Raw genomic sequence first — 21469 nt, forward strand, 5'->3', positions numbered from 1 at the left:
CAGATGGCTCTCAGAATACACTCAGGGTCCAGGGTCTCTCTCTCTCTCTCTCTCTCCATCTCCCACAACACACCGGTCACTACACCAGACAGGAGGAACCGCAGTGGCTCTATGAGCCAGTTTACCCCCACGGCCTTACAGGTGCCGCTTACTCAGTACTAAACACAGTAAGCTAAAGAGCGAAGGGTGCTCTCTGAATAATTTTCCATATGTGATCCCGACCGATTCATAACGACCAAGTATGAACAGCATGGTGGATCCTGCCGATTATGGTCGAGACCTTCAAACGCACTCGTTCGTGTCAACGGCGCCATCTAGAGGCGGTCGAGGTGCACAACAAGCACAGGGACATTTCCTAGCACTGTCCACTCTGTTTATTAATGTAACTAAAAGAAAGTACATCCACTGCCATTAGCTTACCTGCAGCTCTTTTTAATTAGTAAAACAGTAAATCAGTTTAACGTGTTGACAAGCTGTGTAGCTTCCACAACAGAGAGGTTTAAAACTTCTGTAAAGAGCTCATTTCCCCGATGTAAACCTGTGTTATTTACAAACCCCGCTTCTGCCTCTAGATGTCGCTGTGTCGTGCTGTTGACCAGTCTCTGCTACACCTACGGATTTAGCAAAATTTTTTGCAGACCTTCACCATCGTGTTTGGTAGATGAAGGGGGCAAATTAGCAACCATAACCGAGAGGTAGGGGGAAGAGAGTGCACTGGTCTGAATCTGAAAGCTCGTTATGGTGGCGGTAATATGAATGAAGTTCAGGAAAAAAAATCGAATCAATCATCTTTTATATATCAGCTTTTTAGCTGAAAAATAAGGCTCAGCATTCAACATTCATTCAGAATAAAACTCAAGTAGTTTCCCACCAGTTCACAAATAACAGGTTTTAATAAATAAATTCCTGATGTCAATTAACTCCACCGATGTTTCTTTATTAGAAGATCAGCCTCAGTGTTTATGTCCCCACACTCCAAAAATATTCAAGTGTTGTTATAATTTTTTTTAACAAAGATTTGTGACACCATAACATGTGTGGTGTAAAGTAGGTCCATGTTTTGTATTTGTTGGCCAGTATTTGCATATGCGTTGCGCTGCTGCCACGCGGTTGGCTAATACTATGTGTAGCTACATGTTCATAGCTGCGTGTGTGCGTGTCTTGTGGAGGAAGTGGTGTGTGTGTATCGAAATGATGGCACAGTCCTCGAAGATTTAAAGAGATGATTGGCACAGTGGTGGGTGGAGTGTCCTATTTGCAACTTTACAATATCTGTCTGTTTGATTGTGTAGACTTGTGATAGCCAGTGGGGACAATATGTAGTTTTTGGGATGCTGGATCGTGTTGGTTGATACGCTAAACCAACACGAGACCAGGACTAACCAGCATGGACTAGCTTCAACCAATATACCAATATATATATAGCTCCGGTAAAACTAAGAGGCCACCCGGCACGATCAGTTTCTCTTTCATATTTTTAATATTTATAGGAAATGTGTTTAGGGGAATTAACATTTGCATTGTATTTCATAAACCATGGACAACATTTCCCCAATACTCCAAATATAAATATTGATATTTAGAGCATTTAGTTGCAGAAATGACAGCTTCTCAAAACAACTGCTTGAATAATACTAAATATTATAATTATAATGCAAAAAAGATATTATTGAAATTTAAACAACACTGTGCTAATATTTGAACTTTGGGAGCATTCATAAATCACTGTGGTGAAATAACCTTGACTGCCAATCACAGCTTACAGCTTTCATGTCCTGGCGGGCTCTCATAGTCTACAGATTCAGCTAATTAAATTGGAGTTAAATTGTTGCCATACACGTAGAGATGCATATATATATATATATATATATATATATATATATATATATATATATTTTTTTTTTTTTTTATTTATTTATTTATTTATTTATTTTTTTAAACAAATCCGCGCGTTTGTCCCAATTTCACTTTCGCTTTTCTCAACGCTTTTTGGCCCCGCTGAATACCCGTATCAGCTGAAGTTGTTGTCACCTGATAGGAAGCAAGCGTTTTCGCAGCCCTTCAGCCACTAAGTTACTTTAACATTTCTGACTGATTTGGAGCGAAATGGAGTAACACAGTCCACTATTTGTAAGTCTGAGCTGATGTCTGAGTGCCGTCTTTGTCGTATGCACAGCGCTCGTAGTGTCGTGAGAGCTCAGTGGATTGTTGTCGTTAGCGGTGTCAGTTAGCTGCCCTGCTCGAGGCAGCCCGTGCATTCATCCAGGCTGTAGTAAACACACGACCAGTCGTCTGAGACGTTAGCGTGTTCGTTAAGTGAGCATGAAGCTCAGTTTGCGAGTCAGTGAACTGCATGCAGACTCGTGTTTGTACTGACTCTGAGATCAGGGAGAGCTTAGCGTTTCCTCCACAACTGAGCATTTGCAGCATTACAGCGTTTACACGTTATGAGTGATAATGGATAGAGCACTCACTAAGATCTTTTTGTTAAGCTGCTGTGAAAAGCTGTGAAAACCAGCAACCTATACCCTAATCTTTATTTCTATTTAAAAACATAATTTTGCTTGCATTTTCTTACATCATCTTTCTTTCGCTTAGTTTTTCATCTAGTATGAATTATGTTCAGCGTGTAAGCTCACACTTCTTATGATGTAAATTATTTCAGTACAGACAGATAATTGACCAAATTATCAAAAGACCAGTTTAATAACGGCTAATAGTATGAGTGTTTTCTCCACATTCAACTCACACTGATATTTTTAATGAACCACAGCAGTCAACAATTATTCCACCCTCTTAACAGAATCCCTCATAAGACACATTCACAAATCAGGTGGCAAATCAAGGGCGTCATTAGTTTCTTCAGGTTAGCCTGAAATGAAATCCATCAAAATACCTGGACTGACTCTGGGTTTGTAGACTGTGGTGTTAAAAATATGGCTAAATTGGCTAAAAAGTTGTCCAGAAAGTTCAGAGAAGAGATCACTGCCCTCACAAACAAGGACAAGGACACTTCTAGATAAACACCTAGAAGCAGAGTTCACAAGTTCAGAGTTAAAAGGAGCACTGGATAAACTACCTGGACGTGACAGACAGAGGAAGCTACCAACAATAGATTCTTACATGAAAGTGTGTGTGTGTGTGAATGTGTAATGGTTCATTTGTCACCAGTAATGTTTTGCTAGCGAAATAGTGTTACTAATATAATGCAAATGTCTTTGTCTTGATTCAGAAACGTGTCTTGGCCAGGATTAGTGACTCTCCATCACCACCATGCCTTTGACAGCAGCTGTCATCAGCGGAGTGCAGAAGTTTGTGCTGTATGAGACGAGAGCTGTACGTAACCGTGACCTGATTTTTTATTATTTTTTTCTTTGCACTACGAATAAACAATAAGAGTGTATGACCAAACCACTCATTCTGTAGAAGCAGTTTTTTTTACCAGACAAACCAATACCCAGGTCTAAATGAACTTTAACATCTTATCTCTTCTGTGCAATATTTAAAAGCATGTTAATCATAGTTCAGAATGAACCCTAAGCCTGATATTAAGTTCTAAAACATGACTTTGTAGCTTTAGAAACAGCAATCTTGATGCTTTTTTTCTTTGTTATATATAAGCAATGACAGTAAATAGTCATTTCACATCAGGTACACTGGATGGCAGTCTATAGCTGCTTTGAGAGACTGTCCTGGTACAGTGCAATAATATGACCGTTTCTTTTTGTTGACCCTTTCTGCTCTTCGTTTCCAAGCATAACTCGAGTTATGTAAATGACTTTATTATGGTGATACTTCCGGATACTTAATTTAAGGTGAAAGTAGGTCATTTTTTTTTCTAGGGTACCAGTTCACTTTTAGTTCTCAGTTATGTTCTAGAGTGGACATTTGGCATAAATAAATTTGTTTCATTATTTGAGAGGCAAAGTACTGCACTAGTGTCATCATTTCTTTTTATTTTTGCTTTATTTAAAAAAAAAATCATAAATAGTTCTGGTTCTGGAATTTAGTAACTAATAGTTAGTCCATTACTGTTAGAGATGTTATGTATTGTTCTTAATGTTGCCAAGGTGTCCTGGTGCCACAAGCACTGAATTTGTCCAGTGTTAGCTTTCAGTCTAACCATTAAACTGACCTAGGATCTTTGCATAGAATGCTAAATGACCTTATCCCAAAGCATTTTTTCATCTGTATCCGGCTGCTGTATCCTTTTTATTCAAATGCTGTGCATAATCATTTATTTACGTAGTTGATGTAAATAAGTAAAAGTGGTAAGCAAAAGCATACTGTTGCTGTCAGAATTAAATCTCAGAAATCTCCAAAATGGTAACTTTACAATGGAAGTCAAGGTGAAAAGATTCAATTCAATTTAATTTCAAGTGATTTTGGAGGATTTCTACTAGTCGCTGGTTCATGAAATTTTCACACATGCTGCGTAGAAACAAACAGTAAAATGTTGATCCAGAGTTTTGTTCTGACAGTGAGGAGGAAAAGCAGACAGAGCAGTACAGTGCTGAAGAAGCGATATTTTGCTCCATTGTGAGTTTAACTCAGAGATGTGTGACAGGCACCCATGAGTTTAATAGGACAGTGCGTACAGAACAGTGCGCCAGTCAGTACTGTGCAATAACATTACTGTTACTATCCTTTTTTTGTGGAGCCTAACATTCATATAGAAATGATGTAGTAGTGACAAAATAAAAGACACTTTGTTATGCTGGCAGATTGGACATGCTGTACACGGTGAGGTCTTTATAGTACTGTCACTTCAGGCGGGTTTGACCAGAGACTTTGACTAGATGAACTGTCAAAAGATGAATCTGTTCAAATGTCACTGTCTGTCTGTTTCCCTCTTTTTAATACATTTTTTTTTAAATACATACTTCATTTCCTTAAAGGATTACATGTGATCCTGTCTTACTTCTACCTCCTATCATTAATGAATCTGATGAAAATCACATGCCTTTCTATGCTCTCTCTCCTCAGAGATATTTTCTTGTGGGAAGTAATAATGCTCAAACTAAGCATCGCGTCTTGAAAATCGATCGCACTGAACCCCGAGACCTGGTCATTATTGATGATAAAGTAGGTTTCTCCATGCCAATCAACTTGAGTCTGTTACGTAATGGCGGTTTTTTTTTGAGGAATATTGCACAATTACTCACCTCTGTTTTGCAAACACAGCTCTGTAGCCCAGCTGATTGGACACATACATAGAAAGTGCTCTGCAATGACTCTGGAGTGTTGTTCTTGTGAGTGGGTAGTTGTGTGAGTGGTAGAGTGATGGTGAGAATTGCATTTTGATTAAAAGCATTAAAAGGTGAATGATATGGCAAACTATATAATGATACATTAAACTATCATTATTTGGCCATTTTTATGAGATTTGAACAGATACAAAACAAATGCAAAAAATCAGCAGTGCCAAATGAAAAATGCTGTCAATTTTTTTATTATTCAGGATTACACACTGTGACTCCAGTTAAACAGGGCAATAACAATTCATATTGCCATCTTGCCCACTCAGTACAGGGTGTTCCAAGTTAAAATTATATTGCCTCTTGAAACGTAAAATATCAAGTATTAAACATTATGTTGCTGCTAATAATTATACCAATGAAAAATGCATCTTGGTTAGTACAGTGCCACTGTAATACGTCTACTCGTTAATGTATGCAATGACAGTTACATTACAGCTAATTTGATAAAATAAAAATAAATAATATCTCTGCTGTTGTTGTGTCGATGTCTTCTAGCATGTATACAGTCAGAAGGAGGTCCGGGAGCTCCTGGGGAGACTGGATCTGGGAAACCGCACGAAGATCGGACAGAAAGGCTCCTCTGGCCTTTCCAGGGCAGTGTCTGCTTTCGGCATTGTGGGTAAGAACCAGATCTGATTTGTAAAGACGGTCATCACTAGCTAAGCGATCATGCTAAATTTCACAACAGTGTTACCCTTTAAATCAACTGCAACACAAACGAAACGTAAAGTTGACATTACTGCAAGATGACAAGTCTGCAGTGCAGTGCTAGCTAACAAACTTTTGCCTCAACCTTTTGCCGGCAGCTGTAACTATCCCAGCTGATGTCAACTAGGTTTGATGGGTTTAGAACATCTTGTGTCAAGAAAATACTTTGTCACCTTGTCTGAATTTGTGTACATTTTTCTCTCATCAGATTTTATAATGGACTGTAATAAAACAAAAAGCACAAGTCATAAGTATACAACATATCAAGGTAATCTTAAGGTGTGAAAAAATGTGGAATTAAGAAGTAAATAAATGCCCATCTAGAAGATCCTTCTGAATTCTGGAACAATGTGTTATGGATAGATGCTTCTAAAGTGGAGGTTTGGGTGACATGGGCCCCGTTATATCTGCCGTTGTGAGACGCTTACAACTAGCAAAACCGTTTGAAACAAGCCACCAGAAGTAAGGGGGCAATTACTTTTTTCTGCATAAGGTCATTTGACCTAATTAGTTTTAAGTAATGTTAGTCATGGTTTAAAAATGCACACACATTCATACAGAGGCGAAAACACTTTTTCATGATACTGTACTTTGTGTAGAGGATGACAAGTCCACTCTAGCGTTACTCCTCACGCTGTACTGGATAGTGATGTTAGCTCATTATCTCCAGTACAGAGTAAGCCTCAGTTACTCATCTGACTTGCAAGCATACCGCCTTCCCTTCTGTCTGATTTTTGATAATAAAACATGCTGTGAAATGTATTTTACGCTACTTTTTTTTTTTTTAAGGTTGCTTGCGTCTTAAAGCTAGTAAGATAAACTAAAAGTGATCTTACAAACTAATGTTTTTATTTTAATAATAAAATAATGATTCATGTTGGCATGTATTCATGGAAATGAGATTGGTGACTGTCTAAGTCCAGTGCTGGTTAGCAATGTTAGCCTAGCATCTCCAGTTCTAAAGCAAGGAAGCAAAATTCTGATACCAAAGATAATCAATAACATATGTTTAAATAAATGTGTTCTGTTTACATTGCAAAAAATGTAGTCATGAAAGTAGAGGGAGTTCTTTAGCCCTGTAAGCCTCGATGTGCGGTGATCAAGTTTTTAACCATAAACACATGACATTAGGATGATCCTAGATCAGCTTGGTCTGAAGTGATCAGTCGTCATATCACTATATTTATCCTGTGTTTGCCTTGGCGTGTCTGTGCTGTTTGTCATGGTGACCTTTGGTGGGCTGCATCTGTTAGTTGACCCAGATTTTACATAACTAATACAACTCTTCCCTCCAGAAGGTTTTTGATTGCTCTGTCTCTATCAAGCTCCAGCTGTCTCACTGTCTTGTGGCATAGTTTTGTGAACTCGAGAAAAGTGCACTTTAGTCATTAAGCCGTATTCATTTCCCATGCTTTTGGCTTGATTTAATGTGCATGTTCACATACTGAATTACTAATTGCCTTATTTTCTTACTTATTGATTCTTCTTCTTTTTCTTCTTCTTCTTATATAATTCAGACTGAATTTCCAAAGTGTTCATTTACACTGTTGAGTGTGTTGAGAGGGTTTGTCATTTACCTTTTTTCTTTTGCATCTATCTCTCCATTCATCTGTTCTCTTGGTCTTACAGGTGGAAATGTCAGGTTGAACTTTGGAGGTCGCTGCAAGCAGACCTAGAAAGAAATGGGAATAGAGGGGAATTAAATGAATAGGTTGTGAACATGGGGGCAAGTCAGGCTGTGCAGGTTTTACCTTTCCTGCACTTTCTGACTGGGTCATATTCAGGTTTAGCTAGACCCCATGCTTGGAAAAAAAACATGAATTGCTGAAACAATTAGCGGTCCAAAGTAACACTGAATTGCCATCAACTGAATTCCATCAAACGCCACCTGTACAATGACTTGCATGCTCTAGAGTAGGCAAGTATGTGTACAGTGAATTTGTACAGTAATTGGCTGCTTCTGATGCATTCTTCAGTAAATGTGTTGTGTTTAAAAAAACTAATTCAGGACCAGTAACCATTGTTCAAATGATATTTATAAGGGGTACATGGTTTCAGAATTTTGTTGGAGGTATACAGACCATTGCATTAAATAAGTGCAGCAAATCTGCACCTGCAGGACATCATCAAGTTCTCACATTGCTCTGATCTGGTTTGAACTTGTTCCACTCTTTTTTATTTCTATTATTTTTCACAATTCAGTAAGTGTAGTGGATTTCTTAGCCATAACTTGACCGAAACTCCACCAGTCATCTTCCATAAATTCATGGTTGAGTTCAGATCAGGATTTGGGGCTGGACATTTTGTAGTTTCAGTTAGGATTGTTCTCATCCAGTTTTTTTGCCCTTTCTGTTTTTTGACCAATACTAATTCTATCTTTTTGTTTCTGTAAGTACTTTAGCCATGCAGTCAAGGTAAGATAAAATAATTTTGGACTGAGATATTAGGTTTTGTAGGTTTTTAAATAGTTTTTTATTTAAAGAAGGATTTAAATTATAACTTATAATGTCCCTGAAAATAATCAAATGGATGAACTGCTGCAATTAAATCACTTTATATGTGACGTGTGTGTTTGTGCAGTGTGTGTAGTGGTACACACTCTGAGCTGATATCTTCTGCCTACTGATGTGAAATAACTATTTTATAGCATGGGGAATGAGCTAGGATTTGTTTTTATATAGCGTGTGTATTTTGAACGCACAATGCAGTGCTGGTTTTACAACCAAAGAAAGGTGTGTGTGTGTGTGTGTGTGTGTGTGTGTGTGTGTGTGTGTGTGTGTGTGTGTTGCTCCTGCCAGTAGAACAGAGTGGTTCCACGATAGCTTGGTTACTCACCAGCCATCATTCAGGATAAAAGACATAGCGAAGGTATATTTCCCCACACAGACATAATGGAAGAGTACAAGTACAACTGAACTGGGTGGCGGACAGAACCTGCAGTAAATAGACAAACGTTTTAAGGAAGTGTGACTGAAACACAGTTTGATGGCCACGTTTTCATGTTCCACTGTAAAATAGCTCACCACTGCAGACTCTACATTGCTCTAAGTTATGCTTTACCTTTACCTTTTATGCAGTGTGACAAGGGGCTTCGCCTTGTATGAAAAATGCTGATTGACTGGGAGATCAGGGAACTTTGCAGGGAAGGAATTCCCTGGTCCAACTCCTGCTGCAGAACACATCCCCCAGACCACGAGGCTTCGTCCACCATACTTAACTGACTTCTTTAGAAACCCCATTTTTTTTCCCCCAGTTGAACACCACACCACTGTTTTTCCTATCTGACCCAAATAACTTAAACTTGCTCTAATCACTGAAGTGAACTTTGGACCAGATCTCCTTCCTCACAGCTGGTTAGATTAGCCTTTTAATTCTTTCTGCTGAAGAGAGGCTTGGTTACTGCGGAGTGGTCTTTCAGTCGGAAATCTCTCAGACAACGAGACACTGAATGCAGGGATTCAAAACTTTGCCCTGTTTAGCACTGTATTTGTGCGCATTTCCAGCTCCAATGTTGGACCGATTCCACATAGAGAGACGCCCTATCATACCTGTTTTCTTGTTCATTTGTCTTGAAATCATTAAACGTGGTAGAATTGTTAAGTTACGTAATTATTGAAGGGCCATCCCTTCGGCTTGCATAAAAAAATTGCCTTCTCTTGGGTCCAATTTGTTTTTTGAAAGACATGATGCTAGAGATAGGGATAAAGCCTAGCACAGATACCCGCTTTCCTAGCTTTGTTGCTTTGCTTTGCGCTGCTGTTGAGCTCCCCTGTGGCGGACGCTGTCACAGGAAAAGTTGCATTCACAATGCCTGGTCCACATAGCAGTGTTTCCCTTTAACAGAGTCTGAAAGTGATATGCATGCTTGCCTGAGTAAACGGACTAAAAGTATCAAAACCCACAATCTTTACCAAGTGACTGTCACAGCTATTTGACAGTATAGTAAGGCTTTAGTCAGGACTGTTTGGTCAGGACCCAGTCAGGACTGTTATGTAACTGTTTATGGGTTTTAGAACTTGCCTGTTTTACAGGTTCTGCTGGACATGAAGTGTTCACAGGATTTTCATTTCCATGTACCGGACCCTTATTATTATTATTATACATCTGTCCAGTTTATGGCACCTTTATTAAATACATAATGGAAAATCAGGCTTTTGTGCATCAGTTTTTTTTTTTTTCTTTTTTCTAAATTGTTTTTGGGCTATTGTGGGTAATTAATTTCCAGTTAAGGTGGTGGTGCAAAGAGGGGGGTGGAGGGGGGCATTCACACTGATGATGAGAATGAAATCGAGAGAAAATGCCTGCTTGATTTATGCACATAGACCTTTATTCAGATCACTCTTCTCTACTTACATCAGAGCGTAAACATACTCCCTTTTTCTTTGTGTCTTGTAGTCACTCAGTTATTACATTGATAATACAATTATATAATTAACTTCTTTAAAATATCCGATGACAGAGTAGAATGACAAGCCCATAAGTTCCCCTAACCTCTCTGTGATGACTGGTGTGATTTGGTCCTCTATGATGGCAAAAGGGTCAGGTTTTGAGATGAATGGCAAATGTGACAGCAATATGAAGCTCTAAGTCTTGACCTACATAGATGATGGTGTTGGCTATTGACCCAAAAAATGTTGGCTCACAGCCCAAACTACCTTGTAGACAAATATCGCTCCTGTTCACTGCCCCCCAAACCCCCCCCCCCCCCAAAAAAAAAAAAAACATAATTAAGCCTTATGCAACCATGCAGTGACACCGAACAGCTCTTCTGAGCGGAACAAAGTGGCGCGCACACACAACCACATATACATCGTAAACAGACCATCCGAGTCCACTGTGTATCATGAAACACTTGATTGGCCTGATGACGATGGACCTACTTCTAAGGTTGCACGACTACCAGGCACTTACACGCTGACAGTGCCCACATTTTTTTAACTTTTGCTTGCTAGCATTAATGTGTTTGGCCTGGAACATATGATAATAAAACATTTGGGAGGTTTTGTACTTGTCTCTTTCATCCTATGAGCAGTAAACACTATAATATGGCACTTTTGGTTAGTCATGATTGGCGAATCTGTGTCACAGCTGTGTCACAAGTCTGACGGGAAATGAGCTGTTGTGCTCTTCAGCATGTAATTTAGGAGTGTTACATAAAATAATGCTTCCCCAGACTGGTGCAGGGCTGATCTGTTTTGTGCTATAATAATGTTTGTCTATGTTTGTACAGTATCTGTTGAGACACAGCGCTTCAATAGAAGCTTGTGACTGGCCTAGTTTTTGATATGAAGGACACTGACTATGAGCGGACTAAATGAATGTTTTATTAATGGTAAAACAGAGTTTGAAAACAGATTTCATGATGTAATAGCCAGGACACTATAATATAATGAAGAAAAAAAAAGTCTATCAGGAAAATGTATGTGAACCTTTCAGTTAATTCGGGCAATAATGTTAACCAAACAATTCCGGTAACAGGAGATCAATCCTGCACAATAGCTTGTGGGAATTTTGGCCCATTCCCCTTATAAAACCTGCATGAACTGCTCTTTTTGGGTTCATGGATTTCTGTTGGGAAGATGACTTTAAGTTGAAAATGTTGAATTACTTCTGTTTTACCCATTTCTTTGTACTTGATTGTAAAGTGATCATGCAGCAGTCATGACCTTCATGAGCTTCAGTTCACAGACAAATGCTCGGACATTATCCTGTTGAATTTGCTGGTGTAATCCATAATTCATAGGTCCATCAGTAATGGCAAGCAGCCCTATAGCATTATATGCAAAGTTAGTTTTTTTTTTTTTTAACATTATGTTGTATTGGTTTACGTCTTACGGAAAAGTATTGCAAACTGTTTTCTATTAAAATGACATATTGCTGTTATTAGAATTAGCATACATGCATAAAAAAACCCAATAATTTAACCTCTCTTTTAAGCAAATGGCCATTTTACTGTTCTTGCAAATAACAATAATGAAATGTTAATTGCCACTTGGATCACTGCAGACACATGACCTCACATGTAAGACTGTTAGGAATAGTCAGCGTTTAGTGTAGTAGGCTGTTTTGTTAATTACAAAAGTCTAATTGACTTCTAGTCGAATAGGTATTTGCTTTCTGTGTATGGACTGTATCGTTCAAGCCCTCCTCAGAGAAACATATTTTAGGCTCCTAACACTACATCTCACTTCATTAAAAAGGCTCTGATGCTGCATTGCAGCCTTTAAATTGAGATACAGATAAAAAAAAAGCAGCATATCGCAGCCCTAATGCATATTATTGTTATCATGGGTCTGATTTGTCTAGTGACGCTATTACTCTCAAACAATGGTCCAGTGGTCCATAACATATAGCCAGGGGGCCTGCCATTGTTTTTCTGAACCAGTATAAATTTTACATGAGCCTGTACAACATTGCTACACTCAGCAATTAATTCAGCTCAAATAAAAAAAAAAAATCAAGGACTGTTGACTATTGAAGTGTCATTTTCTGGTCGTCATATGCTAATCACCTTATCGTACTATGTGGTAAACCAGAAATCCTGTTCATTGTTCACAGGACACCTTTGGCTGCAATTACCTTCACTTTCAAAACCCCAATGATTTCTGCCAAAAAACTGCATTCAAAAGCAAGAATGAGGAACATAAATGAGAAGCCAATGTGGACTTCTAAAAGCCAAAAGCCACACATCACTGGAGAGGAGCTCTAATTCCAAATATTAAAAAAAACATGATTTGCCTAAAAAACTCTTATAATGTATTGGATAATGGTAAATCTGTGGGGGGTCTATGGATCCTTGGATTCAGAGTTTCCCCTGTTGCAATGTATTTCTCTGCCTTCTTGCAGGCTTCGTCCGTTTCCTAGAAGGCTACTACGTTATTCTGATCACCAAACGCCGCAAGATGGCCGACATTGGGGGTCACTCCATCTATAAGATAGAAGATACAAACATGATCTATATCCCTAATGACTCAGTAAGAGTTACGCACCCAGATGAGGCCAGGTAAGTCTCTCCCTACCCCCTGACCCCTCTCTCTCTCTCTCTCTCTCTCTCTCTCTCTCTCTCTCTCTCTCTCTCTCTCTCTCTCTCTCTCGCTCTCTCTCTCTATGTGACCTTGTGCATTCGGTCTTTAAGTCTCTCTGTGAACCACAAACATAGATCACTCTGACCCGTACTGGTAATTCACACATCTCTTGTAAGGTAATATTGTGACCTGACTTTGGGTAGCTGCCATGGTGTGGATGCTATTTCTTTAAAAGAAGGAGCCAAATACTTCATGACTTCATGACATACTTTATGAAAACAGCATTAATGAACATAAATGATATCTCCTAAGCCTGTATCAGTTTTTCCTAAATAGATTGTGGTTGGTTTTTAGCGTTGTAGCACAAAGATGATTCTTAAGTAGTCAGATGGGCATCACGTTAACGACTCACCCCTAAATACTAAGATGCGTTTGGACAATTGGAACCAGAATTAATTTTCAGATATGTTTCATTTTATTCGTTGAATGGTTGTACCAGCATTAAGATCTACCTGATGCAACCATGCATGTTTAAAACAAGTAAATTTGACAGTAACAGTGTGTTGTATGCATCCGCTCACAGTGCATGCAAAAGAGGGGATGCAAAATCATGGAAATGTTGAACATGCTGGTAATACTTCCTTATGAATAAACAGACGTGCTGCATCCTAACACCCATGGTGTTGTTTTGTTATGAAGTGTTCTCAAACTGCAGAGCAGAGTCAGCTGCATTTTTCTAAAAGGTTACCTTACCATGTTTAAACTTGAGACTGGAGTCTTTGTGGGTACACAGTAGAAAATGCTAGACAACTACATCCATGTGCAGGATTTATGGCAGATTCTCAGTGAACCTATGTGCTATATAGATTTTGCATTGTGCACACTGCACTCATACTTGTTCTACATTTAAGCAGTAAAACAGTCATTTAAACAAGGTTAACCAGTGTTGGGTACCTCACTCACTGGTACCAGAGATGTCCGTGTTTCCAATATAGTCCTCTTAGCTTTACTTCATTTGATTTTTATTTCATGATATATTTTCAGATTTGGACACAGACTTAGATTTACCTTTTCTATTCAAATCAATGACCATCTCACAGTTTGTCTGTGGAAACCCACTGTTTCTTACAGTGGCACAGACAAATTGTAGCTGCATATAGGGCTGCACAGTATATGGTCTCAGCATCATTATTGCAGTGTGCACATGCACATAAACATAAGCATGTCACAGAACTGTTTTACTGCCAATACAAAAGGGCAATTTACACTGCTCTCATATTCTATAACCAGATGCAGATTATACCTGCCCAAAATCATCAGTGCATTATTAATATCATGACATGTTGGATAATTGACTTCTGGTGAAATCTGGTCATTTCTGCTGTATTTTTTTTTTTTAATTATATCAGAATATGTAACCTGGACAGAAAAATCTATTGCAGTGTCAGTTTTTCCCCAATATTAGTAGCCATAGTAGAATAATCATTAATAATAATAATTAATGTCACGCGTCTTAACTGCTTGTCCTTTTCCGCGCCTTTTTACCATGGTTTTCCTCCCTAGTTTTGATGTCTGCAACCCTTTATTGTTTCTCCACAGATACGTGAGGATGTTCCAAAATGTGGATTTGTCCAGTAACTTCTATTTCAGGTAGGTGTGCTGTGACGCTTGTAATGGAGCAAGCAGGATGCCACGTGTCATGCCATGTTTTGTGTGTGTGTGTGTGTGTGTGTGTGTGTGTGTGTTTCTGTACGTCTTGTTCAGAACACAAAGTATGATTGAGTCTTAATTTAGCAGCACCTGAGGTCAGAGTTATTCTGTCTGTGTAACTGGGTAACGAGCATGGAGTTGATACATATCACTGCGGTGACACAACTGATCCTAGATGTTCTTGAGTTACCTTTGTGTCCGGAGTGCAGCCGTTTGTCCTTGCGTCCACTTTGTGTGTGTGTATGTCTTAAAAGGAGCACACATATGATGAAAGAACTTGCCATAAAATCCACTTAATGTGCTCACGTGTCCAGGCTTCTTTTTTCTATCTGTTTGTGTGGAAGGAAGTTGTGTTGGCGTTTGCATATGGAGCTCATACATGTCCAAATAACCCAATTGGGCCACGGTTTTAATTGTCTAGCTGATGATTTGAGGTCATGCTAAATAATCGTGAGGTAGTCCACTTGCAATGAACCAATTACTGGCAGCCCCAAGACATGTTGCTACCACCACTATGTCTAATAGTTGGTGTTCTAGGCGTTGATTGCCTTTGCCTCTCCAAACATCATTGTCTCATATGACGTGTCCAAGAAAGTTTTTTCTTAGTCCATGTGGTTAATGGTCAACTTCAGCATCAGTTTTGGAGCAGGAGTCTCTTAGTTCGCAGTGGTTGAAAACTCACTTGACTGTAAAGTAACATTGGTGTTCCAGCAGGTTTCAGTTATTTGGTTGTTCCTGATTGTCCAAACCAATTTTGCTCTTCTCCGACACTGTGGGTCTTCTTCTAGACCATGGCGAAATGGCTACACCTAGCAAAAAATAAATAGAATTGTGTAGATTTTCAATCATCATTCTCAGATCTGCACTGAGCACCAGCTGTAGTCAGTCATCGTCACTTACAGGGCGTTAAGAGGCCATGTTAAGTTAAAAGACATTTGGAATATTGAGCAATATTGAGGGGATGAATAATTGTAACCTTGTGCTGATTTTAGGAAACACCCATGTATTTACAGTGTCTGTTGTAACTCATTCCACCCCATAAAAAAATTCAGAACAGTAGTCAATCTTCTCAGGAGTGGATAACAACCCCCCTTAAAAAAAACTCACTCTAAGTGCAAGGTGTACAATCCTACAGAAATGAACAATTGAATAAACTGCAGCCATCACTTGCCTCAGCTATGGGCTGTGTTGATGACTCAACCATCAGAAATGTACTGGGCAGAAAAAGGGATCTATGGCAGAATAATGGAAACCACTGCTAACCAAAAAACTGTAAATGTCTCATTCTGAATTTGGGAATCTTGCTTGTGGAGCTTTTTGGATAATGTAGGCTCTGTTATACCTGACGAAAGGTTTATCTCCTTTAAGAACCTTATATCATCTGTGAAGCATGGTGGTGGCAGTTTGATGGTTAGGGGATGCCTTACTGTCTCAGGAACTGGACACCTTGCTACTATTGTGGGAACTACTATTCTGCCCTGTCTCTGAGTCATACTTAACACTTCATAGTTGACAAATAACGGTCATATCAGTCAGTCACAAAAGCTTCTTTAGCTTCAGATTGGAGGTGTGCCAGCACATGCATACATCTATATCTACACACTCTATATGCACAGACATTGTTTGAAATGTCAGCAGTAAATAATTGTTTATATATATATATATATTACCAATTGTTTAGCATTCTCTGCTTAAAGAATCTATACTGTTTTGTTTTCCAGTAAAAAGCCTTTTCTATTTCAGTTTCTGACTGTTTAACCTTTTGATTTGTAGTTACAGCTACGACCTGAGCCACTCTTTGCAGTATAACCTGACGTTGCTGAGAGCCCCTTATGACCCCGGGGAGGTAGAGGAGCTCCACACCAGCAGCAGTAAACAGGATAGCTTTGATATTTTTGAGGATGAAGGTCTTCCGACACAAGGTCTGTAACTGTATGTCCGTTTTTTGCGTTCGACCACATATTTCTCCTGTCTTGTTTGTAATTTTGTGTCATTTGTATTTTCTGTCTAGAATTCACTGTATGTACTCTTGATTGTTTGTATTAAATAATCTCTCTGAAGTACTTTCATACACATGGACAGAAACTTTTTATAGCCTTTCTTTGCTTTGTAGGCATCACAAATGAGCACATGGTTTTTGAGTTTTAGTAAGGTTTAAAGAGTTAACTGTTTATGCTTCGGGGTTCAGTGCATCAGCTCAGTTCCTTATAACAATTCGTAACTGGCCTAATGACTTAAAACCTAATGGGGTAATTTCATTTTGCAAATGCCTTGATTCCCATTTTATGTATGTGTGTTTCAGTTGTCCATGGCTTGAGGAATGAACCCCATGCCAAATATGTGTGGAACAGTCGTCTGTTGGAGAAGATTAAGGACGTGGTGCATCCAGACTGGCTCATGTACATCATCCACGGCTTCTGTGGGCAGTCTAGTATCCTTATGTGTGTGTGCACACCTTGCACACCTGGTCTGATCATTGGTTTGTTGTAGGTTGAGTCACATGTATCTAAACTTTTATTTAAAACATTAAGTTGCTTTTAGATAAAGAGTTTTTTACCCTTTTGAATGTGTTCAGTGCCTGTGGTTCACTAACCTAAGCGCAGAAGTCTTTTCTCATAATTATGCCTTCAATCCCCCTTGCCACTTCATCCACTTGTTCATTTGCTTTATTCTGGGTTGTTTTATGAGCTGTGCTATGGCATTACATGTTTTCCCTTCCAGTCCTTAGTTTGTTTTCATGCACTTCAGTCTCGTCGTTCTGCCTGACCCCCTTCTCACTCTCTGTCTCTCTATCTCATCTCTCTCATGGTCCTGGGGGAGGTGTGTTTAGCTCCCACAGACACGTGGAATTCACAATGAGCCTTCAAACCGTATGAAATGCAATGCCACAGTCCTCTCTCTTCCTCTGTGTATATGTGCCATGTGTACATTTCTGTTTCGAAAGTTTGGAATCACAGATAACTTAACATAAAATAATATGTATTTGTGATATGCCAATGACTTTGTACGTACCAAACAAATTAGGCATTCATATTTACAAGAATGGTCAAAAATACTGAGCAGAATATTATTTAGCTGTAAAAGATCAACATGCAGAATGCCTTGCATTTGAAAGTGTCAGCCAAATCTTGAGCCATTTTACAAGAAATTAATGATTCAATTTCTATAAATTGCATTTTATTCATCATTTAACAAACTACGTGTTGTTCCCACAAGCATCTGAAATTGGAATTTCTGATCAGGTGCCTCCTCTTTAAATGAAATGTTAAAAGAGTTCCTGCAGTTTTCTCTAGTTCTCTCTCTTTCTTTTTCTCTCTGTCATTATTGTGCGCCTGCCAGGTGAGCAGTGAGTTGAAAACTGAAATGAGCTTACTGTATCTGCCTTTGTGCTGTGTGCACACTCTGTGGGAGCTGCACACCTAATCTGCAAAGATTAACACCCTCCTCCCCCCCAATTCTAAAGCCATGCCAAAACACATGTTTTCTGCTTTTTCACGTGTACATGTGCTGTTTTTTTAAATGTACCAACATTTGAGATATTGCCCCTTGGCCCATGGCAGTAATCTGTGCATGTGTGCAAGGTAAAGAAACCTTTTACTTTAATTGAGGGTTCAAGTTGTTCATACACAAGTGTGACAGAGACTTTGAGTTATAATGTGTGTGTGTGTGTGTGTGTGTGTGTGTGTGTGTGTGTGTGTGTTCATTTGTTCACTTAGGCCTTGTTAGTTATCACATTTTAATGCGTGTATGTTTATGCATGTGTTCAGGGCTTTTAGCACCCCAGAGAGAAGTCTTTCTAGGTAGGCTAAAGATGGGCACTGAATCTCCAGGGATTTTGATCGGATAGCTGTTTTGTTTATGTGATAAATGCACGCTCTCAGCAGGCGCAGAGGCTGGCTACTGATTCCTGGAAGTCAAGCTATTCTCCTGTAAAAATCGCAGACACAGGACAAAGGCTCAGATTACAGGAGCAAGTCCAGATAGAAGGAGGTGCATGGCACCTCTGAATAAAGGTTTAGAGAACGTCGCCCTTCCAAGGTGGCCAGGCTTTGATTCCTGTGTGCTCAGGTCAGAGTAGGTCATAGTCTTGCAACATAGACCTCTGCCTTCCGTCAAAGAGTCTGTTGCTTTTCTCCACTTACAATGTTCATAAACCATTGGTTTTGACAGGAGCAGGCCATTTCACTAACATTCAAAACAACTATTCACAGCATGCTGTTTTGCCATGGCATGTAGGGAGAGGTGATTGGTGATTCTCATGGTTATTGTTCACTCTGAAATAATCTCCAGTGCAGGCAGCAGTTCACCTTTCCTAACTAGAATTTCGCTGAAAATACACAACTGCCTATTGCCAGAATGATAAACAGTGTGAAACTGTGTATGTGTGAATAGCCTGTCTGACTGCATCTGATAGAATCCTGATATCCAATAGATATCAGGAGCTCCCTTCATTTGTCCCTTCAGAGCGCATAAATCTGAGACTAGTGTCGTTATGATGTATTTCTTAAACCAGAGATTTTCAGACCAATCCTCAGGGACCCTTTGATGGTCTAGACTGAGTTGTGTAGTTAGAGCAAAAATCTGGATTCTCTGTGGATTCCTAATGACTCGTTTGAGAAACACTTACTTAAACTCGTCCACCTCTTGCAGCAGTGACATGTTGGGTGATTGACTACCTTTTTTCCCTGTAAGTATTGAAGAGTGCTTTTTTCTTTTGTGCTGTAAGGTACTGAGCCACTCAGGTGTACGTGCAAGCAGGTCAAGTGGTTAGGAGACACCTATTGTGCTGAGACACTCAGCAGTGCCACCTGGGTGGTGCCACATTTGTCACATTTTGCTGTCATGTGATATGACTAGAGATTGGAAAACTGAGCAGGGGATTTCTACCAAAATAAAATCACCAAAAGTATCAAACAAACAAATAAATAAATAACTGCATCACTGTTCTCAATAAGAACATGTGTAATTAATTTTTTCCTTAAGGTGTTTATTGGTGGTGTGTTTTGATGGTCTGAGTTGTTTGGTGCCAATATTAGCTACTGCATTAGTTTTTTTTCCCTAAGTTTTTGGTTAGATGGCATTGCAGTCGGCGGTTGCTTAGTGACAAGTGATCCAAGGCTCTGTGTAGAGCTGAATGAGTCAGCTCAGTCAACAGCAGCCTGAGCTTCAGCCCTCTGGAGCTTTATCTATGGTGAAGGACCAGAACAGTGTAGCTTCTGTTAAGTAGCAAAAGCTATTCTAGCTGAATGTGATCTGTTGGTCAAGTAAACATCTGGGGTTAGTGGTCAATTGATATTTCTAAGTTTTTATTTTAAACATGTACATTTTGTTTTTCTTTTCAAGGCTGTTTACACCTTGCTGTAGAGAGTATAGTCGGACTGAGTGGCCAAATCTTCAGCAACATGGCTGTGATTAATAGGAAAACCAGCCAGACCAGGAATGAAACAAGCAATTATCTCCTCATGGTAAAGGTAGCTTGATTCAACAGCAATCTGATAAAATGACTAAAGAGCCAGTGGTCCATGGACAGCGATGTTTAGCCAGGAACGTCCAGCTAACTGAGGCTTAAAGCACACCTGTTTAGAGATAAAGACTCACACCTGAGGGCACAGAGTTGAGAGGATGGTCTTAGGAGTGTTTTCCACTGTTTTCAGGCACAGTTAGTAGACTTAGTGACCTCACTAAATGGTGAGCTTGCACATGTTTTGGTGCCTGGATTCCAGTTGTTTGGTTGAATTGCGGCAATCCACTAGTTCCTCTTCTCTAAAAGGAGAATTCTGAATTCCTGCTGAATCTGTTTGTTTATACAGTCAATAGCACACCAGCTCGCTCTTGTTTTTTGTGTGTTAGCAGCATTTACACCAAAAGCTAACCTTAGCTTCCACTAAGGGAGTGTGGCCACAGTGACTCCCAGCACCTGGGATATCGCATGCAGACCTATCTGTCTCCTGATGGTATCTGGAGATACTTTAGCAGGGTTACAGTGTGGCTAAATAAGGTTTAAAAAGCTGGTTAACACATTTGAGTTTTTAATGTACGTAACATACCGGTTACTAAACAGCAGATGACCCTGTTGAAATGTTGAAAACAGGCAGCAAATAATCTGTATTGGTGGATAAGTTTGGCTTGCAGCTTTTGGGGTTTCTGCAGCACCACAACACATGAGAAGTTGAGACTGAACCAGCCCTTAAAGATGCATGTCCTTAACCCCTAATCACAGAGTTGCTTATCTATGGACGACCAGTTTATGTCACACTCATCGCTCGGCGCTCCAGCCGCTTCGCAGGAACCCGCTTTCTGAAAAGAGGAGCCAACTGTGAGGTACATCATGTGCTACTGCTTTCACCGAAATTCATTGTAATTAATTGTACTTCAGAAGTCACCTAGTCTTGGCCAGAATTTTACCCTGTAGATCAGAACCTTTTTTAAATCATCGTTAGGCCAAAATGTTTAGCTTTCAAACAGCAGTTTTGTAAAGAAAGTGTCAACTAATTTATAGTCTGTGTGTGACTAAAGGGGGACGTGGCAAACGAGGTGGAGACGGAACAGATCATTCATGATGCCTCAGTGATGTCTTTCATGGCGGGCAGTTACTCCTCCTACGTGCAGGTGCGAGGCTCTGTGCCTCTCTACTGGTCTCAGGATATCTCCACCATGATGCCCAAACCACCAATACGATGTAAGTCCGTTTTATGTAAAAAGAACTCTCTCCCAGTATTGTTCAATTATGTGGTAATGACATTCTCAGCACTGAAATTATGAAAA

At 39.5% G+C, this 21469-nt stretch overlaps 1 protein-coding gene across 2 annotated transcripts in view; it reads left to right on the forward strand.

The window, feature by feature from the left end:
- The first annotated feature begins 2028 nt into the window (after positions 1–2028).
- fig4a (FIG4 phosphoinositide 5-phosphatase a) overlaps positions 2029–21469 on the forward strand; it is a 72857-nt gene continuing 53416 nt past the window's right edge. The window contains exons 1-10 of one of the 2 annotated variants that reach the window (XM_072679546.1): positions 2029–2130; positions 3233–3336; positions 4987–5085; positions 5757–5880; positions 12816–12972; positions 14594–14644; positions 16478–16626; positions 17007–17135; positions 20925–21025; positions 21221–21383. In XM_072679546.1, the coding sequence (XP_072535647.1) occupies positions 3274–3336; positions 4987–5085; positions 5757–5880; positions 12816–12972; positions 14594–14644; positions 16478–16626; positions 17007–17135; positions 20925–21025; positions 21221–21383 (1036 nt within the window). In that variant the 5' untranslated portion in view covers positions 2029–2130; positions 3233–3273. The remainder of the gene's footprint in view (positions 2131–3232; positions 3337–4986; positions 5086–5756; positions 5881–12815; positions 12973–14593; positions 14645–16477; positions 16627–17006; positions 17136–20924; positions 21026–21220; positions 21384–21469) is intronic. The other variant, XM_072679553.1, reaches the window with a different exon arrangement.

Source organism: Salminus brasiliensis, chromosome 1 (assembly GCF_030463535.1).
Source record: "Salminus brasiliensis chromosome 1, fSalBra1.hap2, whole genome shotgun sequence".
NCBI lineage: Eukaryota > Metazoa > Chordata > Actinopteri > Characiformes > Bryconidae > Salminus > Salminus brasiliensis.